Below are 18,204 nucleotides of genomic sequence, written 5' to 3'. Positions count from 1 at the left end.
AGATCTGTTGGAGATCAGTTGGAGATCTGCTGGAGATCAGTTGGAGATCTGCTGGAGATCTGCTGAAGATCTGTTGGAGATCAGTTGGGGATCTGCTGGAGATCTGTTGGAGATCAGTTGGAGATCTGCTGGAGATCTGTTAGAGATCAGGTGGAGATCTGTTGGAGATCTGCTGGAGATCTGTTGGAGATCTGCTGGAGATCTGTTGGAGATCTGCTTGAGATCTGTTAGAGATCAGGTGGAGATCTGTTAGAGATCTGTTGGAGATCTGTTAGAGATCAGGTGGAGATCTGCTGGAGATCTGTTGGAGATCTGCTGGAGATCAGTTGGAGACCTGTTTTAAGATCTGCTGGAGATCTGTTTGAGATTTGCTGGAGATCTTTTAGAGATCAGGTGGAGATCGGGTGACAATCTGCTGGAGATCTTTTAGAGATCAGGTGGAGATCTGCTGGAGATCTGTTGGAATTCTTACCAGATTAGAATCAGCAGGATCCATGATATGTTTGTCTTCTTTAACGTTCTCTTTTCTTTCTGTCTAGTTGGATGAGACTCTCCTTCGTGACGAATATCAACGGCAAAATCCCGGTTCGAGGGTGAGTGTTTGATTCCTCTGGATCTTCTCTTTATTCTTTGAAGTTCTGGCCGATCTGATCTGATCATCTCATCTTGTCTCGTGCAGCATAACACGGACGTTCGGCTCGGGTAAAACAGAGAAAGGAATCTTCCAGGCACTGAAGGAGCTCGGTCTCCCCAGTGGAAAGGTCTGTTACACATTTATATTGTTAGATGGAAGAGTCTTAATTGATGATGCTGCTCTTATTGATGCTGTGGTTTTAAAGAGAAACACCTCTTTGACTTTCAGCTCATATCATCTTCAGTGCCAAAAAAGAACAGTTATTTTATATATTTATTTGTTTTATTTATTACTTATTTCTTACTGTATTGTAGTATTTGTGATTAGTGTTTCATTGTTTTATGTACAGTTAACGTGATTTATTGACATGTTGAATGACCTTTTATTTTTATATTTTAAGGTTTCATTTTCATTTCAGTTTTAGTAGTTATGTGTAAACCAGGTTATTGGGTCTTTTTTCAAGATGTTAACCAATGAGACTCTTTGATTTGTTTTCCAGTTAAAGCTAAAAACCACAGTTGAATCTTTATAACCTGTAAAAAAAAAAAAAGACTTCTTTTATTGGAGATAAACAGACGATTGATTTAGTTTTCTGTGGTTTTCAGCTGGAAATAAGACACAAAGACTTTCCGTGCAAACCCACGTTCCGCGTCAAATCGTCCCATCAGTCCCTCATTGGTCAAACCACATCTTGTCCTACTTTTGTTGAAATCCTGTTTCTGTCACGTTGCAGAAGTTAAATAAGTGTCATGGTGAACCTGCTTGATTTGGTTTTGCATTGCAGAATGATGAGATCGAGCATTCAGCCTTCACCTTCGACATCTTCTATGCTCTGACGCAGAAGATCTGCCCTCGCACGGACATTGAGGAGCTCTTCAAGAAGATGTACGTCACACGCTGTTCAGTCCTGATGGTTAACTAGTACTCTAGAGCACTAACTAGAGACAGACTCTAACAGCTTCAGCAGTTCAACATTAACCTGTGTTTGACTAACGGTTTATAGAGCATCAGACAGGTGTCGAACAGATGCTTTGTGATGTCTAACTCTCTCTCTCTCTAATGGTTTTCTTTTGTGTTATTATAACCAAACCAAATCTTTTCTGCTCAATTTCTTTGCAGCAACGGAGACAAAAGTGATTATTTAACCGTAGAGCAGTTAGTCAGCTTTCTGAATGAAGTAAGCTCTTTATCATCATTATTAACTGTGTGTGTGTGTGTGTGTGTGTGTGTGTGTGTGTGTGTGTGTGTGTGTGTCTGCGTCCCGTCTCTCTCTATCTCGCTCTCTTGGTCTCTCTCTCGGTCTCTCTCTCTTTCTCTCTCGGTCTCTTTCTCTCTCTCTCTCGGTCTCTTTCTCTCTCTCTCTCTCTCTGTCTCTCTCTCTCGGTCTCTCTCTCTCTCTCTCTCTCTCGGTCTCTGTCTCTCTCTCTCTCTCTCTCTGTCTCTCGGTCTCTTTCTCTCTCTCTCTCTCTCTCTCTCTCTCTCTCTGTCTCTCTGTCTCTCTCTCTCTCTCTCTCTCTCTCTCTCTGTCTCTCGGTCTCTCTCTCTCTCTCTCTCTCTCTCTCTCTCTCTCTGTCTCTCTCTCTCTCTCTCTCTCTCTCTCTCTGTCTGTTGGGTGATCTGCTTCCTGTGTTTATGTTTGCGCTGCATGCGGATCTGAATGTCGTCGAGGGTCGTGTTTGTGTTTGTTGTGTTTGATTTGCTTGTCTTGTGCAGCCAGTCTCACGCTTGTTTGTCCGCTGAACACAAACTCTCGTAAAGCACAGACATGTCACCGTTCGTGAACTAGTAAGTGATGTTAAAGCAGGGCAGAAATGAAGCTCAGAATGTGAGTAAACTGGCCTGATACTCATCTGTTATCTAACATCAGATGCTGTTCTCGTTCAGTTTGCTTTAATATGAGTTATTTGAAGTGAGGATGTGCTGTGTTTTATGTGGTTTGGAAAAATCTGCCCTCATAAGGGTAAAAAATGCATCTGTGGATTCTGCGAGGGACAAACAAAGCTGTAATTTCACGAGCTCATAAAGAGATTGAGATGTGTCTCTGAGCACAAATCCTTCCTCATTTCAGATCTTTGTTTTCTCTGTAGAACCAGCGGGACCCTCGACTCAACGAGATCCTCTTCCCCTTCTATGATGCCAAACGAGTCATGCAGATCATTGAGAAGTACGAGAGAGACGCTGACTTAAAAAAGAAAGGTAAATAGAGGATGTGTGATGCTGACCGATGGCTGATCATCTGCTGCCCTCTGGTGGTCAGACGGCGTCAGCACTCGCTCCTCACACACTAGATCAAAGACTTTTCCAGTCAGGACAAGCACGGAAACAGAGTTTGGAAAAATTCTTTGTGTTTCCAGATTATTGCTCGAATTCTTAAATATGACATTGAAAGATTATGAACATACATTTCTCATACAAACATTAATATAACGCTGCAAATTTAACTGGACTGAGTTTGGTTTTAACAGTAGTTACAATATTCCAATTATTACAACATATAAAAAAAAGATGATTTTAACTGCATCTATGGTCTTGGTGATTTAGAAAACCTGCGAAAAAGTTCTGCTAAAAATCATCTTTAGTGTTCTTATGACTGGCCTGAGAATCAGTTAATTAAAAGCTCATTTTCATTTCTTTGGGTGCGTTTAAAATGGGTCTGAAAAAGTTATTTCACTCTTCCACAAATGAAAGCCTAAAAATGTCTTAAACCAGAGCATAAAATCTTTAGTTCATAAAGTCATGTCATTAAATGTTGGATGATTATCTTCCTCAGTATCTCAGTTTCCTAGTACCAATATATAAATATTTGAAACACATTTACTGTGGATTATATATGAAGTCTTGTATTGTGAGAAATTGAACAAAAGGTCTCAAAAAGCTCTTACATGTACCTTAAAAGCCCCTGATCTCGAGCGAGTCTGAGACGGTGTATCTGTGACTGGACACTGCAGGACGTGTGTCTGTGCATCAGTGTCTGGAGCGTCACGCTCTGCTGCTCGTCTGTGTGTGTTCAGGTCACATGTCCAGCGACGGCTTCTGCCGATACCTGATGTCAGACGAGAACGCTCCGGTGTTTCTGGACCGTCTGGATCTGTGTCAGGAGATGGAGCATCCGCTGGCTCATTACTTCATCAGCTCCTCACACAACACGTATCTGACGGGTCGACAGTTCGGAGGCAAGTCCTCGGTGGAGATGTACCGTCAGGTGCTGCTGTCCGGATGCAGGTGTGCACTCCTCTTCATCATCTTCATCTGAACATCACTGCAGAGACGAGACTAGTGTCTGAGACGGTCTCGAGCAGAAGCGTCTCGCACCTGTGTCTGAATCTGTCCCTTTAATGCTAGTGTGTGTGTGTGTGTGTCAGGTGTGTGGAGCTGGACTGCTGGGATGGTAAAGGTGAGGATCAGGAGCCCATCATCACTCATGGGAAGGCCATGTGCACCGACATCTTGTTCAAGGTGAGAACAAACCGAACGTCTCGTCACTGCAGCTGCGCTCCGATCCCAAACATGCAGCTCATTTGACGCACTCTGCCTGTGTTGTGTGTGTTCGTCTGTAACAGGATGTGATTCAAGCCATAAAGGAAACGGCGTTTGTAGCGTCTGAATATCCTGTCATTCTGTCCTTTGAGAACCACTGCAGGTGAAATGCGCCGCAGATTCACTTCAGCCTCGTGTTGGTGTGTGGCGGCGCTCACAGCTGTGTGTGTGTGTGTGTGTGTTGCAGTAAAACGCAGCAGTATAAGATGGCCAAGTATTGCGAGGAGATCTTCGGAGAGCTGTTGCTGAAGCAGCCGCTGGAGGGATTCCCAGTACGTGACCTATTCCTCCGCACACAGATCCAGACCAGACCTGCTTTAGTCTCCGTGGAAAATGTAGTCCACTGAAGCATCTCCTCTCTCTTGTCTCGGGTGTTTGTGGGCGTCACGCTGGAGGAGTTTCTGTGCTCACGGGCGACTGTGCTTGTGTTTCAGATCGAGGCCGGGCAGCCGCTGCCGTCACCAAACGACCTCAAGCGCAAAATCCTGATCAAGAACAAGCGCTTGAAGCCTGAAGTGGAGCAGAGTACGTACATGTGCAAACACACGTGTCTCAGACTGAGATAGTGATCGATCAAACACAATCGTCACTCATCTTCTCCAGAGCGCTGCTCTTGAACGTTATGTGCAATAACTTCACTTTAGTCAACTTCAGTCTCTGCAGCAGTGATGTAACATCATTATACGAGCAAATAATCACAATAGAAGTCATGTCTCCGCTGATTACAGCTTTAATGACTCAGTGCACAACCATGATTAATAATTAAATACATCAGAGTTCAAATAATATATCAGGTTTTTTCACTTGACATCCTTAGTTAAACTTCATTGAAACTGAGTGTCATGACTGATTATTGTGTGTGTGTGTGTGTGTGTGTGTGTGTGTGTGTGTGTGTTACAGAGCAGCTGGAGTCATTTAAGAAGCACATGGAGGCAGGAGAGATGAGCATCCAGACTGGAGAAGATGAGAACGATGAAGATCTGGACAGCGGTATACACACACACACACACACACACACACAAACACTCTCACACAGACACACACACACACACACACTCTCACACAGACACACACACACCCACACAGACACACACACACACACACACACTCTCTCTCACACAGAAAACCGGAAGATAATATCTCACATGTGTCTGTCTGTGTGTGTGTGTGTGTGTGTGTGTGTCTCTGTGTGTGTGTGTGTCTGTGTGTGTCTCTCTCTCTGTGTGTGTGTGTGTGTCTCTCTGTGTGTGTGTGTGTGTGTGTGTGTGTCTGTGTGTGTCTCTCTCTCTGTGTGTGTGTGTGTGTCTCTCTGTGTGTGTGTGTGTGTGTGTGTGTGTCTGTGTGTGTCTCTCTCTCTGTGTGTGTGTGTGTGTGTGTGTGTGTGTGTGTGTGTCTCTCTCTCTGTGTGTGTGTGTGTGTGTGTGTGTGTCTCTCTCTCTGTGTGTGTGTGTCCCTGTGTGTAGCGCTGGATGGTAAAGAGCTGATCTCGGATCTGAAGAGCAGTAACACTCTGAGTCTGTCGGAGGATCGCAGTGATGCGGACGCTCAGGACAGCTTCAGGAGGAAGGTGAGCGCTGCAGGTCATGCGTGACGCAGCCGTGTTCCTCAGTTCTGCTCCTCACATCACGTGTGTTTCAGACTCCAGATGAAGACGTCACCGAGAGCTCCGAGGCCGCTGAGATCACGGATGTGTCTGAAGCGTCGGAGCTGGAGAACAAGAAGAAGGTGCGCGAGCTGTCAGACTCTTCTGAGCACACGTCTGTTACGTGTTCTGAGCGTCACGCGTGTGTGTCTTCATCAGGGAGTGGAGACGGCTGAAGAAGCTGACGCCGAACAGCAGCTCATCGCCTCCTATAAATATGAAGGAGCCACGACCAACATCCACCCGTTCCTGTCCGCTATGGTCAACTACGCTCAGCCGGTCAAGTTCCAGGGCTTCGAGGTCGCCGAGGGTCAGTCCAGCAGCAGACACACGGGAACACAGCTCATAATCAACAAATAATAATCAAACAGTTATGACATTCTTGTTTCATTTATTTCATTATTTGTTCATTATCTTTATAGTCACACATAATGATATTCTAACTCCGATTACAATCATACAAACACAATCAGAGCAAAGCAGTTTCACACAACGGCAGAACTCTGATTAACCAGGACAAGGTGTGTTTTCTCTTGTGTGTGTGTGTGTGTGTGTGTGTGTGTGTGTGTGTGTGAATGTCCTGCTGTGTGTCTGTGGTGTTTCAGAGAGGAACATCCATCACAACATGTCGTCCTTCAACGAGTCTGTGGGTTTGGGCTATCTGAAGACCAACGCCATCGAGTTTGTGAAGTATCCTTTGACAGCTGCGCACGATTACCCATCAGCCCCCAAACCGTGCTGAAATCACCCTCTTCAGATATCACACACAAATCCTGCTTATTTAGACATGATGCTACAGCAACATTATCCTGGATTAAATACAGTTAGTTACATGAAGCAGATTAAAGCTCAAAAAGTCATAGTTTTTGGGTTATATAGATTGATGTAGACGTGAACAGATTTCTTGGAAATGGCCGTGTTTTCCCTGTGACTCCCGTCGGGTTAAAAGCAGATTTGAACGTTTTAAGAGAGACTTGGTCTCCGGTGAGCCGTGTGTCCTCGGGGAGGGATGCCCTGCTGTTAGGGTTAGATATATCTCCGCCGGGGGACTGCCACGTGTTTTCCTCAGCCACAGATGCACAGCTACAACAAGCGACAGATGAGCCGCATCTACCCCAAAGGAGGCCGCGTGGACTCCAGCAATTACATGCCTCAGATCTTCTGGAACGCCGGCTGCCAGATGGTGTCTCTGAACTTCCAGACTCCAGGTACGGCCGGAGCCCGGGGTCCGAGAGCGACCGGGGCCATTACTAAACACACAGAGATCAGATGAGCCAGGAATAATAGATTATCACCAGACAGTGAGAGAGTAAAATCATATTAGATCTGACCTGACCAGCTTCTCTGAGTCCGCTGATGTGTTTCTAGCTGTTTTCTGACACCAGCACACACTGCAGCAAAGTCAGATTGTGCAGAAGAATCATCTGTTTCCTGTGGTCTTGTCCTGGTGCTCCTCTGAGACAAGGTCTTTACAGGGGATCTGTATCTGGGGCTCTAGTTGTCCTGGTCTCCGCTGTCTTTCAGGGATGTAGAGGTCCTTTCTAGGTGCTGATCCACCATCTGGTCTGGATACGTACTGGATCCGGGTGACTGCAGTGACCCTCTGATCTGGACACAGACTGGATCTGGTGGCTACGGTGACCTCAGAATAAGAGAGAAACAGACTAATATTAGCGTAGATGCCATTCTTCTAATGATGTAGACAGTACATCGGGTGTTATGGGAAGTGTTCCCGGTTCCGGTTTCCCTAATTAATGCAGCCTAAAAATCCTTTAATGGATTTGGATATTAAAAGCATATTAGTATGTTATGTGTATGCCAGGTTAAAGAGATGGGTCTTTAATCTAGATTTAAACTGCAAGAGTGTGTCTGCCTCCCGAACAATGTTAGGTAGGTTATTCCAGAGTTTAGGCGCCAAATAGGAAAAGGATCTGCCGCCCGCAGTTGATTTTGATATTCTAGGTATTATCAAATTGCCTGAGTTTTGAGAACGTAGCGGACGTAGAGGAGTATAATGTAAAAGGAGCTCATTCAAATACTGAGGTGCTAAACCATTCAGGGCTTTATAAGTAATAAGCAATATTTTAAAATCTATACGATGTTTGATAGGGAGCCAGTGCAGTGTGGACAGGACCGGGCTAATATGGTCATACTTCCTGGTTCTAGTAAGAACCCTTGCTGCTGCATTTTGGACTAGCTGTAGTTTGTTTACCAAGCGTGCAGAACAACCACCCAATAAAGCATTACAATAATCTAACCTTGAGGTCATAAATACATGGATTAACATTTGTGCATTTGACATTGAGAGCATAGACCGTAATTTAGATATATTTTTGAGATGGAAAAATGCAGTTTTACAGTGGCTTTCTAAGGAAAGATTGCGATCAAGTAGCACACCTAGGTTCCTAACTGATGACGAAGAATTGACAGAGCAACCATCAAGTCTTAGACAGTGTTCTAGGTTATTACAAGTAGAGTTTTTAGGCCCTATGATTAACACCTCTGTTTTTTATGAATTTAGCAGTAAGAAATTACTCGTCATCCAGTTTTTTATATCGACTATGCATTCCATTATTTTTTTCAAATTGGTGTGTTTCACCGGGCCGCAAAGAAATATAAAGAGTAGAGCTTGAAGAGTAGCAGCCCTAGTACTGAGCCTTGAGGTACTCCATACTGCACTTGTGATCGATATGATACATCTTCATTCACTGCTACGAACTGATGGCGGTCATATAAGTACGATTTAAACCATGCTAATGCACTTCCACTGATGCCAACAAAGTGTTCAAGTCTATGCAAAAGAATGTTGTGGTCAATTGTGTCAAATGCAGCACTAAGATCCAATAAAACTAATAGAGAGATACACCCTGTAACAATAAAAACTCCCTAATCATCAGGAAGAAGGAGGCGGGAACCGGCGCACAATCAAAATACTTTAATAATTCAAAAATAAACAAAACAGCGCGTCAGCCCCTCACGGCCACTGACGCGCACAAATAAAAAGCAAACACATAAAATAATGTCCCAGGCCTGGTCCTCTCTCGTCCTTCAAGGTCGTCACTCCAGTTTTATATCCTTCCATCTCCTACGTGGGACTCGATACTGGCGGTGGGGCGCAGGTGTAGCTCATCTCCAATCACTACACCTGGCCTCACTCCTCGTTCCCACGCCTCTCGGCCCCGCCCCACTCGCCACACACCCACGATCAGATGATAAGAGCAGATCATTTGTAACTCTAAGGAGAACAGTCTCAGTACTATGATACGGTCTAAATCCTGACTGGAAATCCTCACATATACCATTTTTCTCTAAGAAGGAATATAATTGTGAGGATACCACCTTTTCTAGTATCTTGGACAGAAAAGGGAGATTCGAGATTGGTCTATAACTAACTAGTTCTCTGGGATCAAGTTGTGGTTTTTTGATGAGAGGCTTAATAACAGCCAGTTTGAAGGTTTTGGGACATATCCTAATGACAATGAGGAATTAATAATAGTCAGAAGAGGATCTATGACTTCTGGAAGCACCTCTTTTAGGAGCTTAGATTTTATATGGTCTAACATACATGTTGTTGGTTTAGATGATTTAACAAGTTTATATCTCTAATAGTATCGATATTAGAAGTAAAGTAGTTCATAAAGTCATTACTGCTGTGATGTTGGGAAATGTCAACACTTGTTGAGGCTTTATTTTTCATTAATTTAGCCACTGTATTGAATAAATACCTGGGGTAATGTTTGTTTTCTTCGAAAAGAGAAGAAAAGTAATCAGATCTAGCAGTTTTTAATGCTTTTCTGTAGGATATGCTACTTTCCCGCCAAGCAATACGAAATACCTCTAGTTTTGTTTTCCTCCAGCTGCACTCCATTTTTCGGGCTGCTCTCTTTAGGGTGCGAGTATGCTCATTATACCATGGTGTCAAACTGTTTTCCTTAACCTTCCTTAAGCGAAAAGGAGCAACTTTATTTAAAGTGCTAGAAAAAAGAGAGTCCATAGTTTCTGTTACATCATCAAGTTGTTCTGAGGTTTTGGATATGCTAAGGAATTTGGGTGCATCATGAAGATAACATGAAAAGCAGTCTTTTGTGGTAGAAGTGATGGTTATTCGATACTTGTAACAAGAAGTAGAATTTACAATTTTGGCTATATGAAGTTTACACAGAACTAAATAATGATCTGAGATATCATCACTTGGCTGAATATTGGCTGTGTGTGTGTGTGTGTGGGTTTCAGATCTGGGAATGCAGCTGAATCAGGGGAAGTTCGAGTACAACGGCGCATGCGGGTGAGTATTTCCTGCGGTCCGGCGCGGGTCATTTCCTGATCATCAATTACAGTGTCACATCACATTATCTGCAGCCGACGGCGGTGCGTCCGCTCGCTAACATTAGAGCAAACGACTCTCGCTAAACATCAGCCCTCACACACAGATCCTCATTCACGAATCCAGCCAGAGGCCAAACACTCGTCTGGGATTACAGCCCACGAGCCTCAATATCACAGTCCCTTAATGTCCTGTTATTACCCAGCCGCCCCTCAGTGTGTGTGTGTGTGTGTGTGTGTGTGAGGAGACGTGGGATTGTGTGGATCATTAATCTTCTGTTGAACAATTAATCAGAAGAAGAATGAATATCTGTCCCAGAAGCGCAGCTCTGAGTGAAGGGGTCAGATCGGTGGATGGTGAGGAGGAGGGACACAGAGACATGTTTCTCTGGAGACGCTGCAGTGATTCCTGTGACTCTCTCCTGCAGGTACCTCCTCAAACCAGACTTCATGCGCCGCGCCGACAGAATGTTCGACCCCTTCTCTGAGACGCCAGTAGATGGAGTGATAGCAGCGACCTGCAGCGTACAGGTGACACACACTCTCATGGTTACAATTTTATCTCTAATAGTATCGATTTTAGAAGTATAGTAGTTCATAAAGTCATTACTGCTGTGGTGTTGGGAAATGTCAACACTTGTTGAGGCTTTATTTTCCTTTAATTTAGCCACTGTATTGAATAAATACCTAATTACATTTGGACAATAATAAACTCATAGTGTTGATGAGCGGCTTTTTTTCACTTCAAACATCCAATCGAATCTTCACTGATGCTCTTTGAGAATTCTCTTCTCTCACTTACAAAACTGACCTTTTCCTAAATCTGTCTCTCAATCTCATAAAGAAATAGGTACAGTAGAGAAATAGGTACAGTAAAGGTACAGTAGTAACAGTCTGAGAGAATGAACATGAAAAACTCAACAGTTCAAAGCCTTATAAATGACTCTGTGAATCACTGAGATGACTCTTTAATTGAATGAATCATATCGTGTTCATCGTTCCTCAGGTGTTCTCGGGTCAGTTCTTATCGGATAAGAAGATCGGCACGTATGTGGAGGTGGACATGTACGGTCTTCCCACGGACACCATCCGGAAAGAGTTCCGCACACGGATGGTGATGAACAACGGCCTGAACCCGTACTACAACGAGGAGCCCTTCGTCTTCAGGAAGGTCTGGAGAGTTAGATGAACGTTTAATGGATGTTAGATGAACGTTTCTGGAGAGTTAGATGAGGGTTTGATGAGCATTTGATGAATTTTATGTTTGTAGATGTTCATGTACAGAAATAAAGGCTGACTTTAGCTTTGTGAAATTATGCTACATAAAACACCTGAATGAAAGTGAAACAGCAGAAGCTCTGAATGAGACGCAGTTCCACTCTCTGCCAGCAGGAGCAGCAGCATTTCCTTGGATAGCGCTGTATTAGCGCTACTTTAAATGCATTATACCGAGCCAATATTAAAAGAAAATATCATGTACACTTTCCTGAAAACACTCCTCCACTATATAAAATTCAATATTTAGGATTTTCTTCCTATATTTTGCGCATCAGGAACAGTATTTACTCCTCTTTGCAGCCAGTGTCACTGGCCTCTGGTAACAGACTAAATATAATAACAACGTGATATTTCCACACAAACAACATTTTGAAACGGTCACTACAGTGCAGTTTGTGTGCAAGCACGGAACAGAGATGGTCTCTAAGAAATAATAAATGACCAGTAGATCGGTGCGTCTCTGCTCCACTGTATAATTCAAATAAAGTCACTCGCCAAGATGGTATTTTGGCACATTTTTGTATGTATTTGTCAGAAAGTAGCGTAAAGCAGCTCATGTACTGTACAGAACACAGCACTGAAGGGAGATGTCTTTAGCGCCTTACTGGAATGCTTTGTTCTTGTAATTAGCAAGGCTTAGAAACAGATGCAAATGATATAAAACATTTGATGAAGCGGCAGTGGCCTGATCAAGGGTCAAATCGGTCAACGGTCACGAGTGTCTTCCACACTGGCCCTTGGCCATCAGACAGTCCCTAGTGTCAAACTGAACGTTAAATGAGTGTTAGATGAACGTTTGAGCAGGTCGGTCTCCAGATCATCTGAGCTGCATTTGCTGAAGACGCAGATTCTGACAGAAATCAGTTTGTTCATTTTGTTGATAAAAGAGAGTTTGAACTGCTTGAGGTTTGAGAATAGTGTGTGTGTGTGTGTGATGTACTCCTTTTCATGTTCATTTCCCCTCATGTCTGTACAAAGATGGGCAGCAATACACAATTACAGCCGCTATAAGAAACACCCCCTCTCTCTCTCTCTCTCTCACACACACACACACACACACACACACACACACACAGTTCTTTGTGCTGATGCAGCAGGCTTCTCTCCACCGTGACACTAACACCACAGACACAGACCATAAATCAGCAGTGCCGCAGTTCCACTACAAACACACACAAACACACACACACACTCACACACTTTTTATCAGGTTTAACTCATTTCTGGGTACAAATCTGTCCCCAAAATATGGCGCAGCACAAACACACGCGTGTTCTGTGTTCATACTCTGCACTGCTGATTCATGAAACCGTGTGTTTACTGTTCACTGATGTGTTTGTGAGTTTGTGGGGTTTTCACTAAGGTCCTGTACAGCAGTTGAGGGTTTAATGTTGCATGTCATATCTCATCATGCCTCTGTGTTTGACCTGCTTCAGTCCTGAATCTGTGGTCATGTGACCTCTGGTCTGTGGTCAGGTGATCCTGCCGGATCTGGCCGTGCTGCGCATCGCTGTGTACGACGACAACAACAAGCTGATCGGTCAGAGGATCCTGCCGCTGGACGGACTGCAGGCCGGTTACAGACACATCTCGCTGCGCAACGAGGGGAACAAGCCTCTGTCACTGCCCACCGTCTTCTGCAACATCGTCCTGAAGACATACGTGCCAGACGGCTTCGGCGGTGAGCACACACACACACACTTAGTCTAACACACACACACACACACACACACACACACACTCACACACTCACACAGACACAGACACACACTTACAGTCTAACACACACACACTCACACTCACACACTCACACAGACACACACACACACACACACAATAAAGGACACCCCATCTGTGAGTGTATAAAGGAACAAAGTGCAACTACATCATTCCCGGAGACTAGATCAGATTGTAGATTCATATTATGCAAAGCCAGAGAAAGAAATTCTCCACCAAAGCCTTTAACAATTACCTCCAAACCTTGGGCTGACTTTTCATTAAAAGTCGAGACATTCTAGAGTATCCCAGATGGGAAAGCTCCAGTATCTCTCCAGATCTTCATAGTTTGTCTGTGTTCAGACTCAGAAGACAGACATACAAAGCCATCCTTCAAAAATGATGATGATCCAACATACTCATGCTTCTCATATGGAGCCTCCACCGATGATACCAAGGGAAGACTTACCAGAGCGACAGTTTTTACAGACTTCTGTTTCTCGCTTAGAACAGGACAGTCTGCAATAAGATGACCAGGTCTCTTACAATAAAAACACCCTCTCTGAAGTTACCTATCACTAGAGATATGAGTCGAATCAGAAAATGTTCCAGATCGGCACATGTTGTACTGGAGAGCCTGCCTGTTTGTCACCAAAGTTTCCCTCGCAAGTTAAAACAAACTCATCTGCCAAGATTGCAGCTTGCTCTAAAGTTACGGCGTTCTGCTCGTTCAGATAAACAGACACAACCTCAGGAAGACGGTTTCTAAACTATTCAAGCGTTTCTCCTTAGTTCCCAGCCTCTGAGATGTTCACCACCGATCTAACAGACTCTCCTTCTGCTTTGAAAACTCAACACAAGTGCGATGAGCAAGTTTAACACCACGTCTAAAGCGCCGGCCGTTAGTAAAGCTGCTTTAACCTCTTCATAACCAGTGCTCTTCAATCAATCAATCAATCACCTTTATTTATATAGTGCTTTAAACAAAATACATTGCGCCAAAGCACTGAACAACATTCATTTGGAAAACAGTGTCTCAATAATGCAAAATGATAGTTAAAGGCAGTTCATCATTGAATTCAGTGATGTCATCTCTGTTCAGTTGAAATAGTGTCTGTTTTAATTTGCAATCAAGTCAACGATATCGCTGTAGATGAAGTGACCCCAACTAAGCAAGCCAGAGGCGACAGCGGCAAGGAACCGAAACTCCATCGGTGACAGAATGGAGAAAAAAACCTTGGGAGAAACCAGGCTCAGTTGGGGGGCCAGTTCTCCTCTGACCAGACGAAACCAGTAGTTCAATTCCAGACTGCAGCAAAGTCAGATTGTGCAGAAGAATCATCTGTTTCCTGTGGTCTTGTCCTGGTGCTCCTCTGAGACAAGGTCTTTACAGGGGATCTGTATCTGGGGCTCTAGTTGTCCTGGTCTCCGCTGTCTTTCAGGGCAGTAGAGGTCCTTTCTAGGTGCTGATCCACCATCTGATCTGGACACAGACTGGATCTGGTGGCCACGGTGACCTCGGAACAAGAGAGAAACAGACAAATATTAGCGTAGATGCCATTCTTCTAATGATGTAGAAAGTACGGTGTTATGTGAAGTGTTCCGGTTCCAGTTTACCTAATTAATGCAGCCTAAAAATCCTTTAACGGATTTGGATATTAAAAGCATATTAGTATGTTATGTGTATGCCAGGTTAAAGAGATGGGTCTTTAATCTAGATTTAAACTGCAAGAGTGTGTCTGCCTCCCGAACAATGTTAGGTAGGTTATTCCAGAGTTTAGGCGCCAAATAGGAAAAGGATCTGCCGCCCGCAGTTGATTTTGATATTCTAGGTATTATCAAATTGCCTGAGTTTTGAGAACGTAGCGGACGTAGAGGAGTATAATGTAAAAGGAGCTCATTCAAATACTGAGGTGCTAAACCATTCAGGGCTTTATAAGTAATAAGCAATATTTTAAAATCTATACGATGTTTGATAGGGAGCCAGTGCAGTGTGGACAGGACCGGGCTAATATGGTCATACTTCCTGGTTCTAGTAAGAACTCTTGCTGCTGCATTTTGGACTAGCTGTAGTTTGTTTACCAAGCGTGCAGAACAACCACCCAATAAAGCATTACAATAATCTAACCTTGAAGTCATAAATGCATGGATTAACATTTCTGCATTTGACATTGAGAGCATAGGCCGTAATTTAGATATATTTCTGAGATGGAAAAATGCAGTTTTACAAATGCTAGAAACGTGGCTTTCTAAGGAAAGATTGCGATCAAGTAGCACACCTAGGTTCCTAACTGATGACGAAGAATTGACAGAGCAACCATCAAGTCTTAGACAGTGTTCTAGGTTATTACAAGTAGAGTTTTTAGGCCCTATGATTAACACCTCTGTTTTTTCTGAATTTAGCTGTAAGAAATTACTCGTCATCCAATTTTTTATATCGACTATGCATTCCATTAGTTTTTCAAATTGGTGTGTTTCACCGGGCTGCGAGGAAATATAGAGCTGCGTATCATCAGCATAACAGTGAAAGCTAACACCATGTTTCCTGATGATATCTCCCAAGGGTAACATATAAAGCGTGAAGAGTAGCGGCCCTAGAACTGAGCCTTGAGGTACTCCATACTGCACTTGTGATCGATATGATACATCTTCATTCACTGCTACGAACTGATGGCGGTCATATAAGTACGATTTAAACCATGCTAATGCACTTCCACTGATGCCAACAAAGTGTTCAAGTCTATGCAAAAGAATGTTGTGGTCAATTGTGTCAAACGCAGCACTAAGATCCAATAAAACTAATAGAGAGATACACCCACGATCAGATGATAAGAGCAGATCATTTGTAACTCTAAGGAGAGCAGTTTCAGTACTATGATACGGTCTAAATCCTGACTGGAAATCCTCACATATACCATTTTTCTCTAAGAAGGAATATAATTGTGAGGATACCACCTTTTCTAGTATCTTGGACAGAAAAGGGAGATTTGAGATTGGTCTATAATTAACTAGTTCTCTGGGGTCAAGTTGTGGCTTTTTTATGAGAGGCTTAATAACAGCCAGTTTGAAGGTTTTGGGGACATATCCTAATAACAATGAGGAATTAATAATAGTCAGAAGAGGACCTATGACTTCTGGAAGCACCTCTTTTAAGAGCTTAGATGGTATAGGGTCTAACATACATGTTGTAAGTTTAGATGATTTAACAAGTTTATACAATTCTTCCTCTCCTATAGTAGAGAATGAGTGGAACTGTTTCCTCAGGGGGTCTATAGTGCACTGTCTGATGTGATACTGTAGCTGATGGCTGAATGGTTGCAATTTTATCTCTAATAGTATCGATTTTAGAAGTAAAGTAGTTCATAAAGTCATTACTGCTGTGGTGTTGGGAAATGTCAACACTTGTTGAGGCTTTATTTTTCGTTAATTTAGCCACTGTATTGAATAAATACCTGGGGTTATGTTTGTTTTCTTCTAAAAGAGAAGAAAAGTAATCAGATCTAGCAGTTTTTAATGCTTTTCGGTAGGATATGCTACTTTCCCGCCAAGCAATACGAAATACCTCTAGTTTTGTTTTCCTCCAGCTGCGCTCCATTTTTCGGGCTGCTCTCTTTAGGGTGCGAGTATGCTCATTATACCATGGTGTCAAACTGTTTTCCTTAACCTTTCTTAAGCGTAAAGGAGCAACTGTATTTAAAGTGCTAGAAAAGAGAGAGTCCATAGTTTCTGTTACATCATCAAGTTGTTCTGAGGTTTTGGATATGCTAAGGAATTCGGATACATCAGGAAGATAACTTAAAAAGCTGTCTTTTGTGGTAGAAGTGATGGTTCTTCGATACTTGTAACAAGAAGTAGAATTTACAATTTTGGCTATATGAAGTTTACACAGAACTAAATAATGATCTGAGATATCATCACTTGGCTGAATAATTTCAACACTATCAACATCAATTCCATGTGACAGTATTAAATCTAGAGTATGATTTCGACAATGAGTAGGTCCTGAAACGTGTTGTCTAACACCAATAGAGTTCAGAATGTCTATAAATGCTGATCCCAATGCATCTTTTTCATTATCGACATGGATATTAAAATCACCAACTATTAAGACTTTATCTGCAGCCAGAACTAACTTGGATGTAAAATCACCAAACTCTTTAATAAAGTCTGTATGGTGCCCTGGTGGCCTGTATACAGTAGCCAGTACAAACATAACAGGGGATTTATCATTAACATTGGTTTCTCTGGATAATGTTATATGAAGCACCATTACTTCAAATGAGTTATACTTGAAGCCTGCCCTCTGAGAAATCCTGAAAACGTTATTATAAATTGAAGCAACACCTCCCCCTTTGCCTTTTAGACGCGGCTCGTGTTTATAACAATAATCTTGGGGGGTGGACTCATTTAAAATAATGTAATCATCAGGTTTTAGCCAGGTTTCTGTCAAGCAGAGCACATCTATATTATGATCAGTTATCATATTATTTACAAAAAGTGTTTTCGTAGAAATGGATCTGATATTCAATAAGCCAATCTTTATCATTGGTTTATCCATATCATATTTGTTTTTTATTTGTTGAACCTCAATTAAATTGTTAACCTTAACTTGGTTTGGACGTTTTTTGTATTTTCTAGTTCGTGGAACAGACACAGTCTCTATAGTGTGATATCTAGGTGAAAGAGTCTCTATGTGCTGAGAATTAACTGACCTCTGTGACGGGAGGCAGCTAGCAGACGGTCGGTTTAGCCAGTCTGTCTGCTTCCTGACCTGGGCCCCAGTTAGTCAAGTATAAACACTAAGACTATTTGCCATATTTCTAGACAGAAGAGTGGCGCCACCCCAGGAGGGATGAAGACCATCTCTTTTAAACAGGTCAGGTCTGCCCCAAAAGCTCGTCCAATTGTCTATATAACCTATGTTATTCTGTGGGCACCACTTAGACATCCAGCCATTGAGTGATGACAATCTGCTATGCATCTCGTCACCACGGTAAGCAGGGAGGGGACCAGAGCATATTACAGTGTCTGACATCGTGCTTGCAAGTTCACACACCTCTTTAAAGTTATTTTT

The 18,204-nt window shown here is 42.9% G+C and overlaps 2 protein-coding genes across 9 annotated transcripts in view; both read left to right on the top strand.

Moving 5' to 3' along the window:
- LOC113068554 (gephyrin-like) overlaps positions 1-18,204 on the top strand; it is a 1,122,288-nt gene that overhangs the window by 936,097 nt on the left and 167,987 nt on the right. The window lies entirely within an intron of this gene.
- Positions 1-18,204, top strand: part of LOC113068549 (1-phosphatidylinositol 4,5-bisphosphate phosphodiesterase beta-4-like) — a 50,787-nt gene that overhangs the window by 20,433 nt on the left and 12,150 nt on the right. For 4 of the 6 annotated variants that reach the window (XM_026241291.1, XM_026241290.1, XM_026241293.1 and 1 more), the window contains exons 8-27: positions 540-593; positions 680-761; positions 1,419-1,519; positions 1,754-1,811; positions 2,722-2,830; positions 3,646-3,856; positions 3,997-4,090; positions 4,195-4,274; positions 4,359-4,506; positions 4,606-4,696; positions 5,072-5,161; positions 5,635-5,738; positions 5,810-5,896; positions 5,973-6,123; positions 6,419-6,503; positions 6,897-7,021; positions 10,047-10,098; positions 10,565-10,667; positions 11,143-11,307; positions 12,891-13,095. In XM_026241291.1, the coding sequence (XP_026097076.1) occupies positions 540-593; positions 680-761; positions 1,419-1,519; positions 1,754-1,811; positions 2,722-2,830; positions 3,646-3,856; positions 3,997-4,090; positions 4,195-4,274; positions 4,359-4,506; positions 4,606-4,696; positions 5,072-5,161; positions 5,635-5,738; positions 5,810-5,896; positions 5,973-6,123; positions 6,419-6,503; positions 6,897-7,021; positions 10,047-10,098; positions 10,565-10,667; positions 11,143-11,307; positions 12,891-13,095 (2,195 nt within the window). The remainder of the gene's footprint in view (positions 1-539; positions 594-679; positions 762-1,418; positions 1,520-1,753; positions 1,812-2,721; positions 2,831-3,645; positions 3,857-3,996; positions 4,091-4,194; positions 4,275-4,358; positions 4,507-4,605; positions 4,697-5,071; positions 5,162-5,634; positions 5,739-5,809; positions 5,897-5,972; positions 6,124-6,418; positions 6,504-6,896; positions 7,022-10,046; positions 10,099-10,564; positions 10,668-11,142; positions 11,308-12,890; positions 13,096-18,204) is intronic. The other 2 variants (XM_026241294.1, XM_026241292.1) reach the window with 1 other exon arrangement.

Source organism: Carassius auratus, linkage group LG45M, assembly GCF_003368295.1.
Source record: "Carassius auratus strain Wakin linkage group LG45M, ASM336829v1, whole genome shotgun sequence".
Classification (NCBI taxonomy): domain Eukaryota; kingdom Metazoa; phylum Chordata; class Actinopteri; order Cypriniformes; family Cyprinidae; genus Carassius; species Carassius auratus.
The sequence above is the reverse complement of the archived record's forward strand: the minus strand, read 5'-3'. Positions and strand labels throughout refer to the sequence as shown.